Source organism: Ruditapes philippinarum, unplaced genomic scaffold (assembly GCF_026571515.1).
Source record: "Ruditapes philippinarum isolate M1 unplaced genomic scaffold, ASM2657151v2 ctg239_1_1_1_1, whole genome shotgun sequence".
Taxonomy (NCBI): domain Eukaryota; kingdom Metazoa; phylum Mollusca; class Bivalvia; order Venerida; family Veneridae; genus Ruditapes; species Ruditapes philippinarum.
This window is the reverse complement of record NW_026858173.1, coordinates 65,606-81,843: the sequence shown is the minus strand read 5'-3', so window position 1 is coordinate 81,843 and position 16,238 is coordinate 65,606. Positions and strand designations below refer to the sequence as shown.

At 35.4% G+C, this 16,238-nt stretch overlaps 1 protein-coding gene across 2 annotated transcripts; it reads left to right on the top strand.

Annotated features, from left to right (window-relative positions):
- Positions 1–2,335: 2,335 nt before the first annotated feature.
- Positions 2,336–14,350, top strand: LOC132752363 (uncharacterized). Of its 2 annotated transcripts, XM_060742674.1 has the most exons (7): positions 2,336–2,486; positions 2,718–2,785; positions 3,126–3,222; positions 3,708–3,781; positions 11,455–12,076; positions 12,700–12,942; positions 13,213–14,350. In XM_060742674.1, the coding sequence occupies exons 2-7, from the start codon at positions 2,723–2,725 to the stop codon at positions 13,431–13,433; spliced, it is 1,320 nt and encodes a 439-aa protein (XP_060598657.1). In that variant the 5' UTR covers positions 2,336–2,486; positions 2,718–2,722; the 3' UTR covers positions 13,434–14,350. The 2 variants fall into 2 exon arrangements, with proteins under 2 accessions (XP_060598657.1, XP_060598658.1); XM_060742675.1 differs by lacking the exon at positions 2,336–2,486 and having other exon boundaries at positions 2,580–2,785.
- Positions 14,351–16,238: the final 1,888 nt, after the last annotated feature.

The window sequence follows — 16,238 nt, the reverse complement described above, 5'->3', positions numbered from 1 at the left end:
CAAAATTAGCTTACGACTCTGCATTACGGTCATTTAATAACTTTTGTATTATTCACAATATTTCGCATCTTCTTCCAACTGATCAGCATAGTGTTTCAATGTATATAGCTTGGTTATTTCAAAAGCATTTATAATCCTATAAATCCGCCACAACATATCTAGCAGGTTTATCGTTTTACATCAAAACAGTTATGGAAGGCTTTAAGCGTAAAAATTTTCATGTTGATGTTAGGCTTCCTATAACTATTGAAATGCTGGGAGACCTTTGTACTGCACTTAATGCTGTCTGCTCCTCTGGGTATACTACGAAACTCGCCTTTTTCGCGCACTATTTTGAGCGAGCTCGTTGCTACTTCACAAAATATTTTCCAACACTCTTTACAAACATCAGATCTACGCTTACAGTGTATCAATGGCACCAAAATTGCATATTTTACTTTAAGAAAGTCGAAAAATAACCATTGTGGCTCACCACATGAGATAACTATATCTGGGTTACAAAAAAGCCAGCTATGTCCAGTTAAAGCCATAGTGTCATATCTTGAAATTAAACCCCTGTCAATTTATTTGTTTAGCCATGCAAACTGTCAGCCTGTTACTAAGTTTCAATTTTCATCCGTTTTGAGAAAATGTTTACACTATCTGGGTTTCCCGTCAAAAAAGGATACTTTCTCACAGCTTTCGTATCGGGCCGCATCATATTTAGATTCAAAGGGCATCCCTCATGACGTCATAATGGAAAAAGGAAGGTGGACGTCTAATTCCTATGCAAAATATATTCGCAAATAAATTTTACAATTTTTGTTCAGTTTTTCTGCCTTATTATTCATGTACTTTCAGTGATATGGATCGTAGGGTTAAAAGGGGAGCAATTAAGGGATCTTCGATAAACCTTCGGTTGGAAAAAAAAATGCACAGTGAAGGCGGCATGACATGGGATGAGGTCTTCCCAAAAATTAGCTGGATGCTAGCTAAATCCAGATAGCCACCAGACATGATAGTGGTGCACTGTGGCGGCAACTCTTTAATAAAGGTAAAAAAGGGTGTCTTAGCAAATAATATGAAAAATGACCTTCTCCAGTTCTGGTTACCAGCAGGCCCGACAACCACGGTAGTATAGTCGAGCATTTTGCCTAGGCTCAATTGGCATTCTGATCGCCAGTTATCTGTGGTGGAAAAGGCAAGAAAATGCGTAAACCGGTCCGTTTCTTGCTCCGTTCTAGCTCGGGGTGGGCGTTGGCTAAAACATGCTGAAATCACAGCAGATACCCCAGGCTTGTTTCCTAATGATGGTGTGCATTTATCTCCAATCGGCCTTGACATCTTCATATCATCTTTACAAGAACTTATTGAATCTTTAGCTAGCAACTATAGCAATAAGGCCGTGTTCGATTAATCCAAAATATTGGGTAAATTTTATGTTTCATAAAATATCATGTGGCCCTGAATACATCAAGTGCATATCTCGGTGGGGTATATTTTAAGTATCACATTTTTCTTAACATCGTTACACTGTGTATTTTAGTCACACTTTACTTATTTTATCATCTCATTATTTGGAGACCTCTGGGAGCATTTTCGCCCCGTTTTCTCTTTACCTATAATTATGCAGTACCTTTCCCTTGAAGGTTATGCATAGTTTAAGCTTATTATCATAGTTTTCGGCATTTTTGCGCTGCTATGTTGTCTCTATGCATTTTGGCTAGAGGCATTTTTCTTACTTTCTCATTTTATAATTGACTTCAGTTTTAATTTGGAATTAAGTTCTTTTTTTTATTTAATTTTCGTATATGAAAGTCACGGCCATATTCCAAAAATATATGTGTTTGTTGTTAAAGTTCTTAAGAAATTCGAGCTTTTGTTATGTGAGTGACAACTATATTCATATTGTTACCTATGTTATCTGTCACCGTTCGACGAAGTAGTTTATTCGGACCATTTTGACTATCACAAAACTGTCGTCTGCTAAAACTTGTCGTCTGCGAATACTTGAAGCTTATTCGAACCATTTTGATTATTGCCCAACTGTAGTCTGATATTCGAATCATTTTGATAATTACTAAACTATCGTCTGCTATCGAACCATTTTGATTACAACGAAACTGTGGTCGGCAAACACTAGACGAAGTTTGTTCGAACCAATTTGATCATTACCAAACTGTCGTCTGCTACTAAGCTATGAAGTTGGTTAGTACCAATCTACTTATCACCAACCTGTCAGCTACTTTACCAAGTTTGTTGAATCATTCGATTCATTATCAAAATGCCGTCTGCTATTACCTTGTCGAGGCTATCGCTCCGTCAATATAATCATAAATAAACAAACTGAGAAAAACCTAGCTGTACTGTGTCAAATTCTCAGGTCTCTATGTTTAAAATTATGAAATCTGTATGATAAAATGTTCAAAAAGTGTCCGGTTGATGGTCCCCGACCAGTAAGGATAATCGAAAACGAAAACAAACACGGAGAATAAGTAATAAAACAGGTAAGTTCTGGATTTAAGCAGTTTTAAAAACATATTTATAATTAACTTTTATTTGAATGATGCATTAACAATGGATCAGTGTTTTAGAGATGTACTTTAATGTACCACTGATATATTATAGAATCTAAAATATGTATCTAAACAGGTTTACAGTTTTAAAATCGATTCGCTTTATTTAGTACTATACTGCGGAGAAGAGCTAATGTGAAAAATAACTTTTAATTTATTTAGAAAACATGGGAGGGTCGTATACAAAGGAAGCGGATTATGTTCTGAAGAGTGACGCTGAAAGATTAAAAGTATACTGTGGCTATGTTTTAAGTAGAATTATAATTATATTACAGAGTCTAATATAAAATTGTTCATAATATACAACCAGACAAGTTTAAACATTGAAATAATTATATTGTTTAAAGTAGACGAATTTGTGTTCTTTGATGATCTGTTAACACGAATGTATTCTCATTATGTTTTTTTTTTTAAATTTTATTTTGTTAATCTAATTACTAAAAAAATAAAGTATATATAATTTCTCTTACCATATAATGATCGTCAGTTTTTGCTTGGACAAATCTTTTTCCTTCTCTGTTAGTAGTAATGTATGGGATTTAGATATAATTCAGGTTATTTCAATTTCAGAGTTGTATGTATAATCATCAATGTATTGTACATAGCATAGAAGCTAGTGTAAAAGCACAATATGCCTCAGCACAGTTACTATATCAAGAACTAGCTGGTAAAGTACTTGTTTTTGATAATTTTACTTAAATGCTATTAACATGTTTTAGTTGAATTTTATTCTGCCATTACCTCAATATGCACTTCACTATACAACCTTACATTGTCATAATCTTGAACTTATAGTTATAAGACTCCTTTTTTAAAATATTTCAATTTAAAGCTAATTACCTGCCATTAGCATAATTTATTTTTATTTTTGTATCTATCTTTTTATACCGTTAAATTAAAACTAACTTTTTTCATTTTCAGTATTATAAGATTAATTAAGAATAAAGATTTTCAGCCTGGCAAATGCATACCGATATAATGCATTGCGAATAGACAATAAATTAACCTGCGGAAAATAATGACTTTTTTACCTTTAAAAAGAGACAATATTATATAAAACAATTATGAATTACTTCCGACCTAAAAGTTTTGTCTCAAAATCTATGCATGATAATATCACTGAACACACTCCATTATTTTCTTCCTCTTCAGAACTGCAGAACACTCATCAACGCAATTTTAGCGGGACGTTGGAGAAAACTGGCGTCATTCTGAATTCCGTGCAGGTAATAAGTACATGTATCAACTTATAGGTTTACAAAGTCGCGATATATTTAAAGAAGTAACCGGAAAACGCAATACAGAAGCATTGTCAAAGTCAGATGATTTAAATTCGATTTATAATTTACTGAAATGTGTTCTTATAACTTAACATGCTTCTTCTTGGTGCCAGCAATTTGTTTTCTTGCATAAAAGACTGATGTTTCCATTAGTTTTTACCCATGCCGGAAATTTCATCTGGCTTGGAGGGGGATGGGGGTTACCAGATGAGTCGCGTGCTCTACAATGTCATTATAAGGATGACGTTTTGCCGTTGTGAATGCAGTTGTACTTTCATACGCTATGGTAAGAAAATAGTTACGGGTGTATATGACATGTATTTCAATGGAAAATTGTTTTATTAAAGAAAAAGTTTAAAATATGATGGAATATGATAGAATATGCAATGATTGACATATATTTGGCTTTCGGATCGGAAAATCCGTCCCTTGGGAACCCGTGCACAGGGTATGCCTCATTACCGCCCATTGGGCTTCATTAATAATATCTGTCATATGTTGCGGTTCAGATCAGAATATCCGTCAAGAGGAGTCCCTGCTCATTGGGCGGTAACGAGGCTTGCCGAGTAACCGCCCATGGGCGGGTTCCCCGAGGGAAGGATATTCCGATCCGAACCGCAAACATATGTCTGATACTTTTTCTTGCATATACTGCCATATTATTTCATATTTAAAATGGTTTGTTCATGGAAATTAAAGTCATTTTATCCATAACTATTTTCTTACAATAGCGTATGAATTTACAACTTTAATAGCAACGGCGAAATGACGTAATCCTAAGCACGAAATTCCCTTCAAAAGTGACGTCATTTTAACGCGGTTCATTCATAATAAGCGCTAAATTGACGTTGTTGTATGGCATACGACTCATCTGACACCCCCCATGCCAGATGAAATTTCCGGCATGGGTAAAACTCACGGAAACGCCAGTCTGCTATGCAAGAAAGAAATGTTCGCCACAATCAGAAGGCGTGTTGTGCTCATGAACCAGGTCTCTAGGTCAATGGTCAAGGTCATACTTACAAGTCATTGTCGTAGCAAAACGTCTACATGCATTAAGGGATTTCAATATAACTTGGCACAAATGTTCATCATTGCGAGACAGAGTGTCGCCCACTAAATTAAGACCCTGCAACCGAGGTCAGGGCCACACATAGAGATCAAAGTTCAGATAAGAATATGAAGATGTATATAGGGTCCATTTAGTAATTATTTATTGAGGGATTGAAACACAGATTGTCATAATCATGACTACAGGTGTGATACGCATAATTTAGATTAATATTTGCAAGGTCACTACAGATAATTAAATATCCAGATATTGTCCGGAGCATATCTCCTACATGCAATTTTAATGTTACTTTATAGAATTAATCACCGCCATAAGACGCAGTGCCCAGGTCATGGTCTCACTTAAAGATCTCTTTGAAAAACGCTTGTCTGGAGCAAAACTTCTACATGCATTGAGGAATTTTAATATAACTTGGTACACATTTTCAACATTGTGGGCCTGAGTGTCACATATTAAATGCAGGTCTCTGCAAACAAGGTCCAGGTCATATACAGCGGTAACATTACAGATGAAAATATGAATAGGGACCAACTTGCTTGCCCAATTCATATCGCCCTCATCTCTACCTTAAGCTTTTTTGACGGGCGTATCTTGTGACAATGTCAGCCTTGTTTTAATATTGAAATACCTTGTACTTCACTTTTTTCCTTCTTTTGAATTTGATTATAATAATCAAACTTCGGATCTTAGGTACTGTTTCATTATATTAGAATGAACGTTTGCATTAACTTTTTGATCAGACCTAATATCAGACTTGAAGCTTAAGTTCATTTGTATACTAAAATTTAAGGTAGTATACCCCTATTGGACACTATGCGTAACTGAATATCCACAACATGGTTGAGTGTCATACTTAAAAGGAAAATTTAGCAACATTTGAACAAAATTTGCCTTATTGGTTGGACTTTTTGAAGTCTTTTCAGAACTAAAACATTGATATAAAAAAGGGCTCTTTTCAGAGAGAAGGACACTCTAAACAACCTGAAAATATCATATAACATACTGGGTATCAGATTTAGCATTATCAAGCCAGTCAATTTTCATAACAATTATACGTATAATTAAAATAAAGAAAAAATCTTAAAATTATCTGAATGTAATGTAAGTAATGTTTGAAGAATAACAAAAGAAAGAAAATGAAAAAAGTTGAACTAGCTAGGGCTTGAACCATCCATAATGCAGTTTTCAATAATAAGTGCCCTTATAAACCTCTTCAAAGTGGAGATTATGTATATTGAATATAATGCCTAAAATGTAAATTGAAAATCATCGTCATAAGTATACTTCCCTGTTTTGCTGTCTTGTAATTTCATTTCGTGATTTATACTCACCTGATAGTACATTACATTAGGATTTATCTCCGCATATTACGTTCAATCCGCCTAATAAAAACCAAGCGTCTAACTACACTGATCATCACAAGATCATTAGACGCTCTGTAGAAGTACAACAGGACTACAGTTTATTCTCGGCGTTCAAAACGTTCACATCGTGCTATGAAACTATTTTCTTGTGTGATTATAGGACTTTTATTTTGGACTTTTATTGTAAGTTTGCTTTTTGTTAATTCTATCATGAATAGTGAAGCTATTTCTTCTGATTTGGTGGAAGAAAATTTATCGGAAAGTTCAGTTTCTAGAACTTCCAGTTTGTCATCTTCGGCAAAGAAACGCACTCCACGTGCGAGTAAGAAAGATTCTTTACGTAAAGATGTTACCGATTTTAAAGGTGAAGTTTCTTCTTTACATGCTAAATTTGATCAGCTCATGGGTTTTATGACCAAGAATAATTCGGAAACTGTCTTGCAGAGACCGTGTACTTCTGACACTCAGGAAAACTTCACTTCTGGTGAGAGTAGACCTGTGCCATTGAGGGATAACACCGCTCCAGGTGGTAGTAGATCCTTGTTACCTCTTACTAATTCATTGAACAGGGATTACAATATTCCTGAGGATGATGTTCTCTCTTTGCAACCAGGACAAAGGGAGCGTTCTGAATTAGGCATTGACTAGTGTTGAAATTGTAGACGCTGATGGCATTCCACAGCCAGATAGGTTTACTAAATACAGTTCTAAGAAAGTGTTAGCACAAATGTTTGGTGAAGATGCACTTACTAAACCAGACAAAGATACTTCAGGGTTGCTTATTGATGACAGTCAAGTTACAGTACTTAAGGAGTCATGGCGCAGCTCAGACCCTTCTAGAATTTCAGCTTATAAAGACATTTATAAGTCAACATTTCCTGTAAGTGACTCTGCAGAAGAGTTGTTGCAAGTTCCAAGTCTTGATACCATAGTAGAATCACTGTTGATGAAGAAATATGGTAGTAAAGCAGCTTCGAAGTCTCAATCTTTGTATTCACAACCTCAAAAATCCATTGAGAAGATAGCATTTCAAGGTCAATGTGCAGCACGCATGGGCATTATTATTAATTTATAAGTACAACAAGCGTTGTAAAATTTATATACATTTACACAAGAGAATTCTCTCAATGTAGACAAAATCATACAGTGTGTTAGAGATATCTTTGCGATGTCTACAAAGACATTGGATAAAATATCTCATTGTGGTGCTCTTCACTATTTAATTAGAAGAAAAGCACCTTCAGCTGACACAGGCTTACATGATCTTAGAGACATTAAGGATCATTTATGGACACTTTCTTGTCCAATACAGGAGTGTTTTGGGATGGTATGGAAAAGAAGTTTAAGATAGACAGGATATGAATTCTCAATTGTCAGATCTTTTACCAGAGGTAGGTCGCAAGAGGATGTTTCCAGATTCTGCCTCTTCAAATCAGTGGAAGAGACCACGGTTGCCTAATCAGACTTTTGAAAGTCGTCCTGCCAGGAGTCAATTTCCGAGCTACAGACAGCCACAGAGGTCCAATAAAAGTAATTTTACCATACCTAAGGTGGTAAAATCACAGCCTAAAACATCTAATGTAAGTAGTACTTTTCGTAACAAATCAACATGACTTGTTAATGATTCATCCACAGATACCTGTTGGGGGCAGGCTAAAACAGTTTTATCCAAAATGGTGAGAAATAACAGAAGACCAATGGGTTCAAGATATAATAAAGGAAGGTTACAAGTTAGAATTTGTAGAAATTCCAAAGTTCAATGGGGTATTGGAAACAAGAGTCCCCCCAAAACAATTAGATATTATACTGCAGGAGGTAGATACATTAATAAAAAAACATGCTATAGAAGAAATACCTCCAGACCAGGTCGAACAAGGTTTTTACAGTACGCTTTTTCTTGTTCCAAAGAAAACTGGAGATCTAAGGCCAGTTATAAATTTAAAGCCCCTAAACAGGTATCTGAAACATCAACATTTCAAAATGGAGTCCTTAAAATCTGTTCTAAATTTTGTTCAGAAAGGAGATTATGCAATTTCGATAGATTTGAGCGACGCATACATGCACATCCCTATATATTACCCTCAAGTTTTTCTGTTCAGGGCAAGGCATATCGATTTCGAGCACTACCATTTGGCCCCAAGTGTGCTCCTCGAACTTTCACCTAGCTGGTTACAGTATTAGCAGCTTATGTAAGACAACAGTGGGGGTTTCGTCTAGCAGTCTATTTAGACGATTGGCTAGGGCTAAATGCAGTCAAAATACAGCTTGTTCAAAATCTATCGAGATTGCTGGATCTTCTTATGCAACTAGGCTTTATAATAAATGTCAAAAAATCTCAACTGTGTCCAGCTCAGAAAATTACTTACATAGGGGGCTGTTTCAATTTAGAAAAGGGAACAGTAACACCGACACCAGACAGACATCACAAAATTGTGCAGTTTGTTCTGGCAATTCAAAAACAACAGTTGGTCACAGCCAAAATTATGTTACAAATTCTGGGTTTGATGGCATCCTGTATAGAACTTTTTCCGAATGCCAGGTTATTTATGCGTCCAGTGCAATTACATCTACTTCATTATTGGCGACCCAGTTCTCGGGATCTGAATTTCAAAATACCAGTTACAAATCATTTGATAGGTCACCTTCAGTGGTGGTTAGTCCCAGCCAATATTTTCAAGGGCAGATCTTTTCTACCATGGAAAACGGACAAGGTTCTACAAACAGATGCTTCGATGATAGGCTTGGGGGCTTGCATGGAAAATCATTTAGTGCAGGGACAGTGGTCTCAAAGCCAAAAGAATCTGCACATAAATTGTCGGGAAATGGAGGCAGTGTTTCTTGCTTTGAAAAAATTCAGTCATCTGTTAAGAGGTCAAAATGTCATGATACGGTCAGACAATACAACCGTAGTACAATATATAAACAAACAAGGGGGAACAAAATCTCCTTACCTTTGTCTCCAAACTTGGAGTTTATGAAAATTTGCTCTACAAAATCAAATGAATTTGAAAGTAGCCCATATCGCAGGCAAATTAAATGTAGTACCCGACAGTCTAAGTCGAATGAAAATTCAGCCAACGGAATGGAGTCTGAATCAGTCAGTTGTTCAAACAATATTTCAAATTTGGGGTGTTCCGAGCATAGACCTTTTTGCATCAGCCCTCAATCGGAAAACTCAGATATTCTGTGCCTGGATCCCACACCAAGAAGCATTTGCAATAGATGCTCTCTCAGTTTCATGGGAGAACATGCATGCTTATGCTTTTCCCCCAATTTGTCTCATTCCCAGAGTTCTTCATCATATGAAACAGTTTCATTGCAAACTGATTCTAATAACTCCATTCTGGCCACGACGCCCATGTTTTCCAGAGTTATTGAATCTGTCGGTAGCTCAACCGTTTCGTCTTCCATTGGTTACAAATAATCTGTTACAACAACCAAAATCTCAGATATGTCATCCAAATCCAGGTGTTCTGAAACTGACTGCATGGTTGCTATCGACAGACAGTTTAGAGAAAAAGGTTTTTCAAAATCAGTTAGGAAACTTCTTACAGCCAGCTGGAGAACTGGTACTCAGAAAGATTACTCCAGTAAATTTAGACAATTTATGATATGGTGTCGTGAAAAGAATATTGACTCTTTGACAGCTTCCTTAAATAATTGTGCTGAGTTTTTATCAGATCTGTACAATAAAGGTTTACAGTATCGTACAATAGCAGGTTACCGCTCTATGTTATCTGCAGTTTTACCTCCAGTAGATAACACTCCTATTGGTCAAGATCCATATGTTATCAGATTATTTAAAGGAGTATTCAATTTAAGACCTCCTCTAACAAAGTTGTTGCCTGAATGGGATTTGCCTAAAGTTCTTAGTGCGCTACAAAAATATCCTTTTGAACCTTTGAGAAAAACATCAATTAAATTTTTAACATATAAAGTTTTTTCTTATAGCTATCACGACATTCAGGAGAGCCAGTGACCTTCAAGCGCTAAAATTAGGAGAAGGAGCTATATCTGTGAAGGCAGATGGGGTAACTTTTTTCAGACAAGGTTTGGCTAAACAGGATAGACCTGGTCATTCATCAGCAAAAATTGTTGTACCAGCTTTCAAGACCAACAAATTACTTGATCCTAAAAGAGCACTTGCTATCTATCTTAAAGGAACTGAATCTTTCAGACGTTCTAAAGGTAAAGATGAAACAAGTTTATTTCTGACAATAAATGTACCTCATTCTAAAGCTTCTTCACAAACATTGGCTTCATATATTGTTAAAACTATTCAAGAGGCTTATGAAGATAAACATAAAAGTGTAACAGCACATTCTACAAGAGCTTTAGGTCCATCATGGGCACTTTTTAAAGGTGCGTCAATGAAATCAATTCTCGATGCTGCTGATTGGTCAAGAGAAAACACCTTCGTTAAATTTTATTTGACACAAGTTACTCCAAGTGTTCTCACTGTGTAGTTAAACGTCACTATAGTTCAACGTTAGAAGATTGAAATTTTCCAAAGATATTTTTAATTCAAAGTTTATTCCCGACGGATTTTGTGGGGAATTAATTTTTGGGAAGATTGTACTGTTTAATATACATGTATATATGGGATATAAAGAAGTTTTATGAAAGTTTTTTATGAGGTTCTTCAAGAAGAAGAATGTTTTAAAATATAAAAGAAGAAGAAAAGAGAGAAGTCTTTTGTTCAGAGAATTGTTTTTATGATCTTCAAGAAGAAGGCAGAAATACATCACCACTTCCGGAGGTGAGTACTGCTTAAAAATCTATCCTAATGTAATGTACTATCAGGTGAGTATAAATCACGAAATGAAATTATAAAATTTGTTTTCAAGTTATAATTTTATGAGTGGATTTATACTCACCTGATAGGTTCCACCCTCCTCCCCTGATGTATTTCTATAAGTTATACTAGGTTCACGTTTTTCACTTATAGAATAAACTGGGGTCCTGTTGTACTTCTACAGAGCGTCTAATGATCATGTGATGATCAGTGTAGTTAGACGCTTGGTTTTTATTAGGCGGATTGAACGTAATATGCGGAGATAAATCCTAATGTAATGTACTATCAGGTGAGTATAAATCCACTCATAAAATTATAACTTGAAAACAAATTTTATAATTTTGTTAAATTCTGAAAATATTGCGAACATGATTAAATTTATTTTCAGACTTCATTGAGCAAGCAAGTAGGTGCTTTATGTGAAAGTTTTAGTATACTTGATAATTGTTTACAAGAAATCTCAACACGCTATAGTTCTGACGACGCAGAATCGCCGCCAGGAAACACAGAAAACAGAAACACAGGAAGTCCGATGTCAGCGGCATCAAACCAGGGCAGTCCTGCGCATACATCCAAACGATCAAGCTCTACTGATGGTTCAAGATATTTTGATAAAGACAAAGAAATAAACTTTATAAGAGCGGAAAACAAAGCTATTTCTTCAAATAACATTGAACTGCAAACGTTGTTAAAACAATCGAAGGGTAAAGTAACTGAACTCGAATTGAGAATTAATACCTTGCTGAATTTTAAGGAAGAGGCACGTCGTGCTAAACATGAGAAATATGAATTGGAAATGAAGTACACGAAAATAGAAAATGACAATAAGAGTCTTAATACTGAAATACTAAGATTAAAGCGCAAAACTGATGCAATGGATTCCCTCCAGTCAAAGCTTGATCGATCGGAAAATGACAAAAGATTCCTAGAACGCACTATAGAGCAACTGAGGCGACATGTTTATGACCTCGAGGAAGAGAAACGAAAAGTCAGGGAAAGGAAAAAGATTGGTAAGAGGTTTGATATTTTTTGTTAAAAACACATCACATTGATGTTCAAGCATTCGATGTTCATAAAAGTAAACTGGCTTTTGTAAATTTAAATATGAGAATGGCGTTAGAGATCTTGATAAAACATAAAATAATATGCATGTTTATGTTATCAACCTAAGTTTGATGCTATTGTAAGCAGCATAATATCGCATATTGCCTTAAAACAAGTTATTTTACAATATATTTTGTTTCAGAAACATTTTATTCGAATGTCACTAAAACCATACCTAAAATAGTTATATATTTGTCTTTTATTTTCAATATGACATTGAAGTATTTAAATACGGATCAAGAAATAGGAGATATTGAATGATTGTAGACTTTTCTTAATGGATTTATTGAACGAGTTTATTTTAATTATAGTATGCAATTATCTGCCGGGCATAAAATTATTCTTTTCAACGATGTATCGAAGCCATACAAACATATCATATTTATCATTGAATTAATTGAGAAGGTGATTCCTTTGTCATTTACTTGCTAATATAACATTGTAACGCCAATATGTTACGTGTTTAACCCTTGCCTTTATATTGCTGGTATAGCGACTCGTTAAAAAGTCTCATTTTTTTTTCACGGAGTCGAGAATAAAAGTGCAGTTCCAGTTCAACTGTTTTACCAACGAAAAGATGCTTTGATGGCGTTGGTTGTAAACGAGCTATCTAGTATGCTTGACGCGCAGATGGAAAAGATGGGTATGCACCTGGACATTATCAGATGTGAAAACATTTCAAACATACAACCTGACAAGCCTATCCTTGTGTTGTGTATAAACTCTTCAAATCTGGGGACCGATGCTACTTCTGCAATTGATGGTGTTGAAAGTAAGTATAGAAAATACGTTTTGATCGGTTTGTTTTTAGATATAATTAAATTGCTGCATAATACAGTTTATGTCATTTTCCTTTTTTAGGGCGTGAAAATATTCAGTTGCAAAGTATTTATTTATTGATTATTCTTAGTATCCCTGCATTGAAAAGTTGACAATAAAGGTGGGGAAGATAGATAGAATATATAAATATGTATATGTTATTCGGAATGATTTGAATACTTGATTGTTTTGTTTTCAATGGATTTTTATTGTTTTATTGTAGAGTCTGAACGCACGGCTTTGTTGATCTTTCACCACAAGAACATTCATGCTTTACCTAACCAGCCAACTGACCGCATGTTGACTTCATCGGAATTTAAGCAACTTGGTTGCATTGTTGATTTGGCATTCCTAACTGGCAAAGGAATATATACATGTGACATGAATAATGTAGCGTTATCTTACATTGAAGGCTTTCTCCAAAGGAATTATCATACAAAGTAATACCTTTGACAGTGTTGCTATACAAAACACTCTTTTTGAGACAGCAGCTATTGGAAACTATTAATTATATCCTTTCACATTTTTGTACTGTAAATTATAAAACATGTAATTATATGCGTAAAATGCATGCTTCACATTTACAACTTCTTCTTGAGTTTTTCGTGAATTCTCTTAATTCTCTTGAATAAATTAAAACAGTCGAATTCAATGAAGTCAAGAAATTTAAAAGGAACGAAATGACATTCTGCAAATAATAAAAACTATCTGATACTAATGAATACCCGATATGAAAATATGCAGTTAATATAAATGTATTGTGTGTTTATAGATAGAATAATCAGCTTTATGCATTTAGAGGAAACAAAGGTAGCGTTATGGTAAACACGGTTAGCGCATTCTGAAGTTAAAATATTTATAATTTCAAATATTACCATTCTTAAGTATTGAGAACTGATTACCGCTCGTCATCATTTTACATATAATTTTGCTATTTTTAATGCTTCCGAGGGATCAGGGTTTCCAGATATCATCTTAATCAACAATGTTAATTAATTTATCTATTATTAAAAATTATTGTTATAGATAAATTCATTATGAAAATCAAGATTTTGGACAAGTTTCAATCGTATACACATTGTAATTAAATATATACTGTAATAATTGGCTTTTTGAATGTTATATTTTTTTTACTCATCCATTATTTAATTACAAGAAACTGATACTATATAGCGTTTAACAGTGATATGGACTGCTGAAATAGTTGATAACATTATGCATTCAATATCCTAATGTTCTTGCAAAGCGTATTTTATGTTTAATTTACAGAACTAAGTTGCTAATGTAGAATTATATTCAATTATCAACCCGTTTGCAGTTATTAAGAGAAACGTCAAAGATAAATGTCAGGTTTACACTATGAGGAAAATAATTCACCATTGATTTTTTTTAATGTGAAAAAGTAAAATTGGGACAAGCATTTTACTTTTGATATAAGTTTCTCAAGCATGTGGGTATGGCGTTGATTAAATAATGGTATTGTTCAAGTAAATGTTAACCTTGTATTTGCCCAGGACGCCTCATGTTTTTTTTTTATCAAAACAGGTGGGGAATGTTAAAACAGTCATGTTGCAGCTTGTTATGTTTATGTAGGGAATAAAGAAGCACATCAACAATTGTATTTTAACACATTATTATGCCCCCATTTCGAAGAAAAGGGGGTATATTGCTTTGCACTTGTCGGTCCGTCGGTCCGTCGGTCCGTAGACCAAATGGTTTCCGAGTGATAACTAAAGAACCCTTAGGCCTAGGAACTTCAAACTTGGTATGGTGATTGGTCATGACAAGTAGATGACCCCTTTTGATTTTGGGGTCAAGGGGTCAAAGGTCAAGGTCACATTGACCTTGTAAGCAAAAATGGTTTCCGATCAATAAGTAAAGAACCTTAAGGCCTAGGAACTTCAAACTTGGTATGGTGATTGGTCATGATCAGTAGATGACCCCTATTGATTTTGGGGTCAAGGGGTCAAAGGTCAAGGTCACATTGACCTCTTGGGTAAAAACGGTTTCCGATCAATAACAAAAGAACCCTTAGGCCTAGGAACTTCAAACTTGGTATGGTGATTGGTTATGACCAGCAGATGACCCCTATTGATTTTGGGGTTAAGTGGTCAAAGGTCAAGGTCACATTGACCTTGTAGGTAAAAACGGTTTCCGATCAATAAAGAAAGAACCCTTAGGCCTAGGGACTTCAAACTTGATATGGTGATTGGTCATGATCAGTAGATGACCCCTATTGATTTTGGGGTCAAGGGGTCAAAGGTCAAGGTCACATTGACCTCTTAGGTAAAAACAGTTTCCGATCAATAACTAAAGAACCCTTAAGCCTAGGAACTTCCAACTTGGTATGGTGATTGGTCATGATCAGTAGATGACCCCTATTGATTTTGGGGTCAAGGGGTCAAAGGTCAAGGTCACATTGACCTCTTAGGTAAAAGCAGTTTCCGATCAATAACTAAAGAACCCTTAGGCCTAGGAACTTCAAACTTGGTACGGTGATTGGTCATGACCAGCAGATGACCCCTACTGATTTTGGGGTTAATGGGTCAAAGGGCAAGGTCACATTGACCTTGTAAGTAAAAATGCTTTCCGATCAATAACTTAAGAACCCTTAGGCCTAGGAACTTCAAACTTGGTATGGTGATTGGTCATGACCAGCAGATGACCTATTGTTTTTAGGGTCAAGGGGTCAAAGGTCATGTAACATTGACCTTGTAGGTAAAAACAGTTTCCGATCAATTAACTAAAAACGCTTAGGCCTAGGAACTTCAAACTTTGAATGATGATTGGTGGTGACCAGCAGATGACCCCTATTGAGTTTTGGGTCAAGGGGTCAAAGGTCAAGGTCACATCGACCTTGTAAGTAAAAACGGTTTCTGATCAATAACTTAAGAACGCTTAGGCCTAGGAACTTCAAACTTGGTATGGTGATTTTTCATGACCAGCAGATTACCCCTTTCTATTTTGGGATCAAGGGGTCAAAGGTCAAGGTCACATTGACCTTGTAAGTAAAAACGGTTTCTGATCAATAACTAAAGAACGCTTCGGCCTAGGAACTTTAAACTTGGCATAGTGATTGGTCATGATCAGCAGATGACCCCTATTGATTTTGGGGTCAAAGGTCAAGGTCACATTGACCTTGTATGTTAAAACGGTTTCGGATCAATAATAAAAGAACCCTTAGGCCTAGGAACTTCAAACTTGGCATGGTGATTAGTCATGACCAGCAAATGACCCCTATTGATTTTG

Coding starts and splice junctions, on each gene's coding strand:
- LOC132752363 (XM_060742674.1), top strand. CDS start 2,723: ATGGGAGGGTCGTATACAAAGGAAGCGGATTATGTTCTGAAGAGTGAC. Junction 3,223..3,707: donor ACTATATCAAGAACTAGCTG/GTAAAGTACTTG, acceptor CTTCCTCTTCAG/AACTGCAGAACACTCATCAA. Junction 12,077..12,699: donor CAGGGAAAGGAAAAAGATTG/GTAAGAGGTTTG, acceptor TTTTTCACGGAG/TCGAGAATAAAAGTGCAGTT.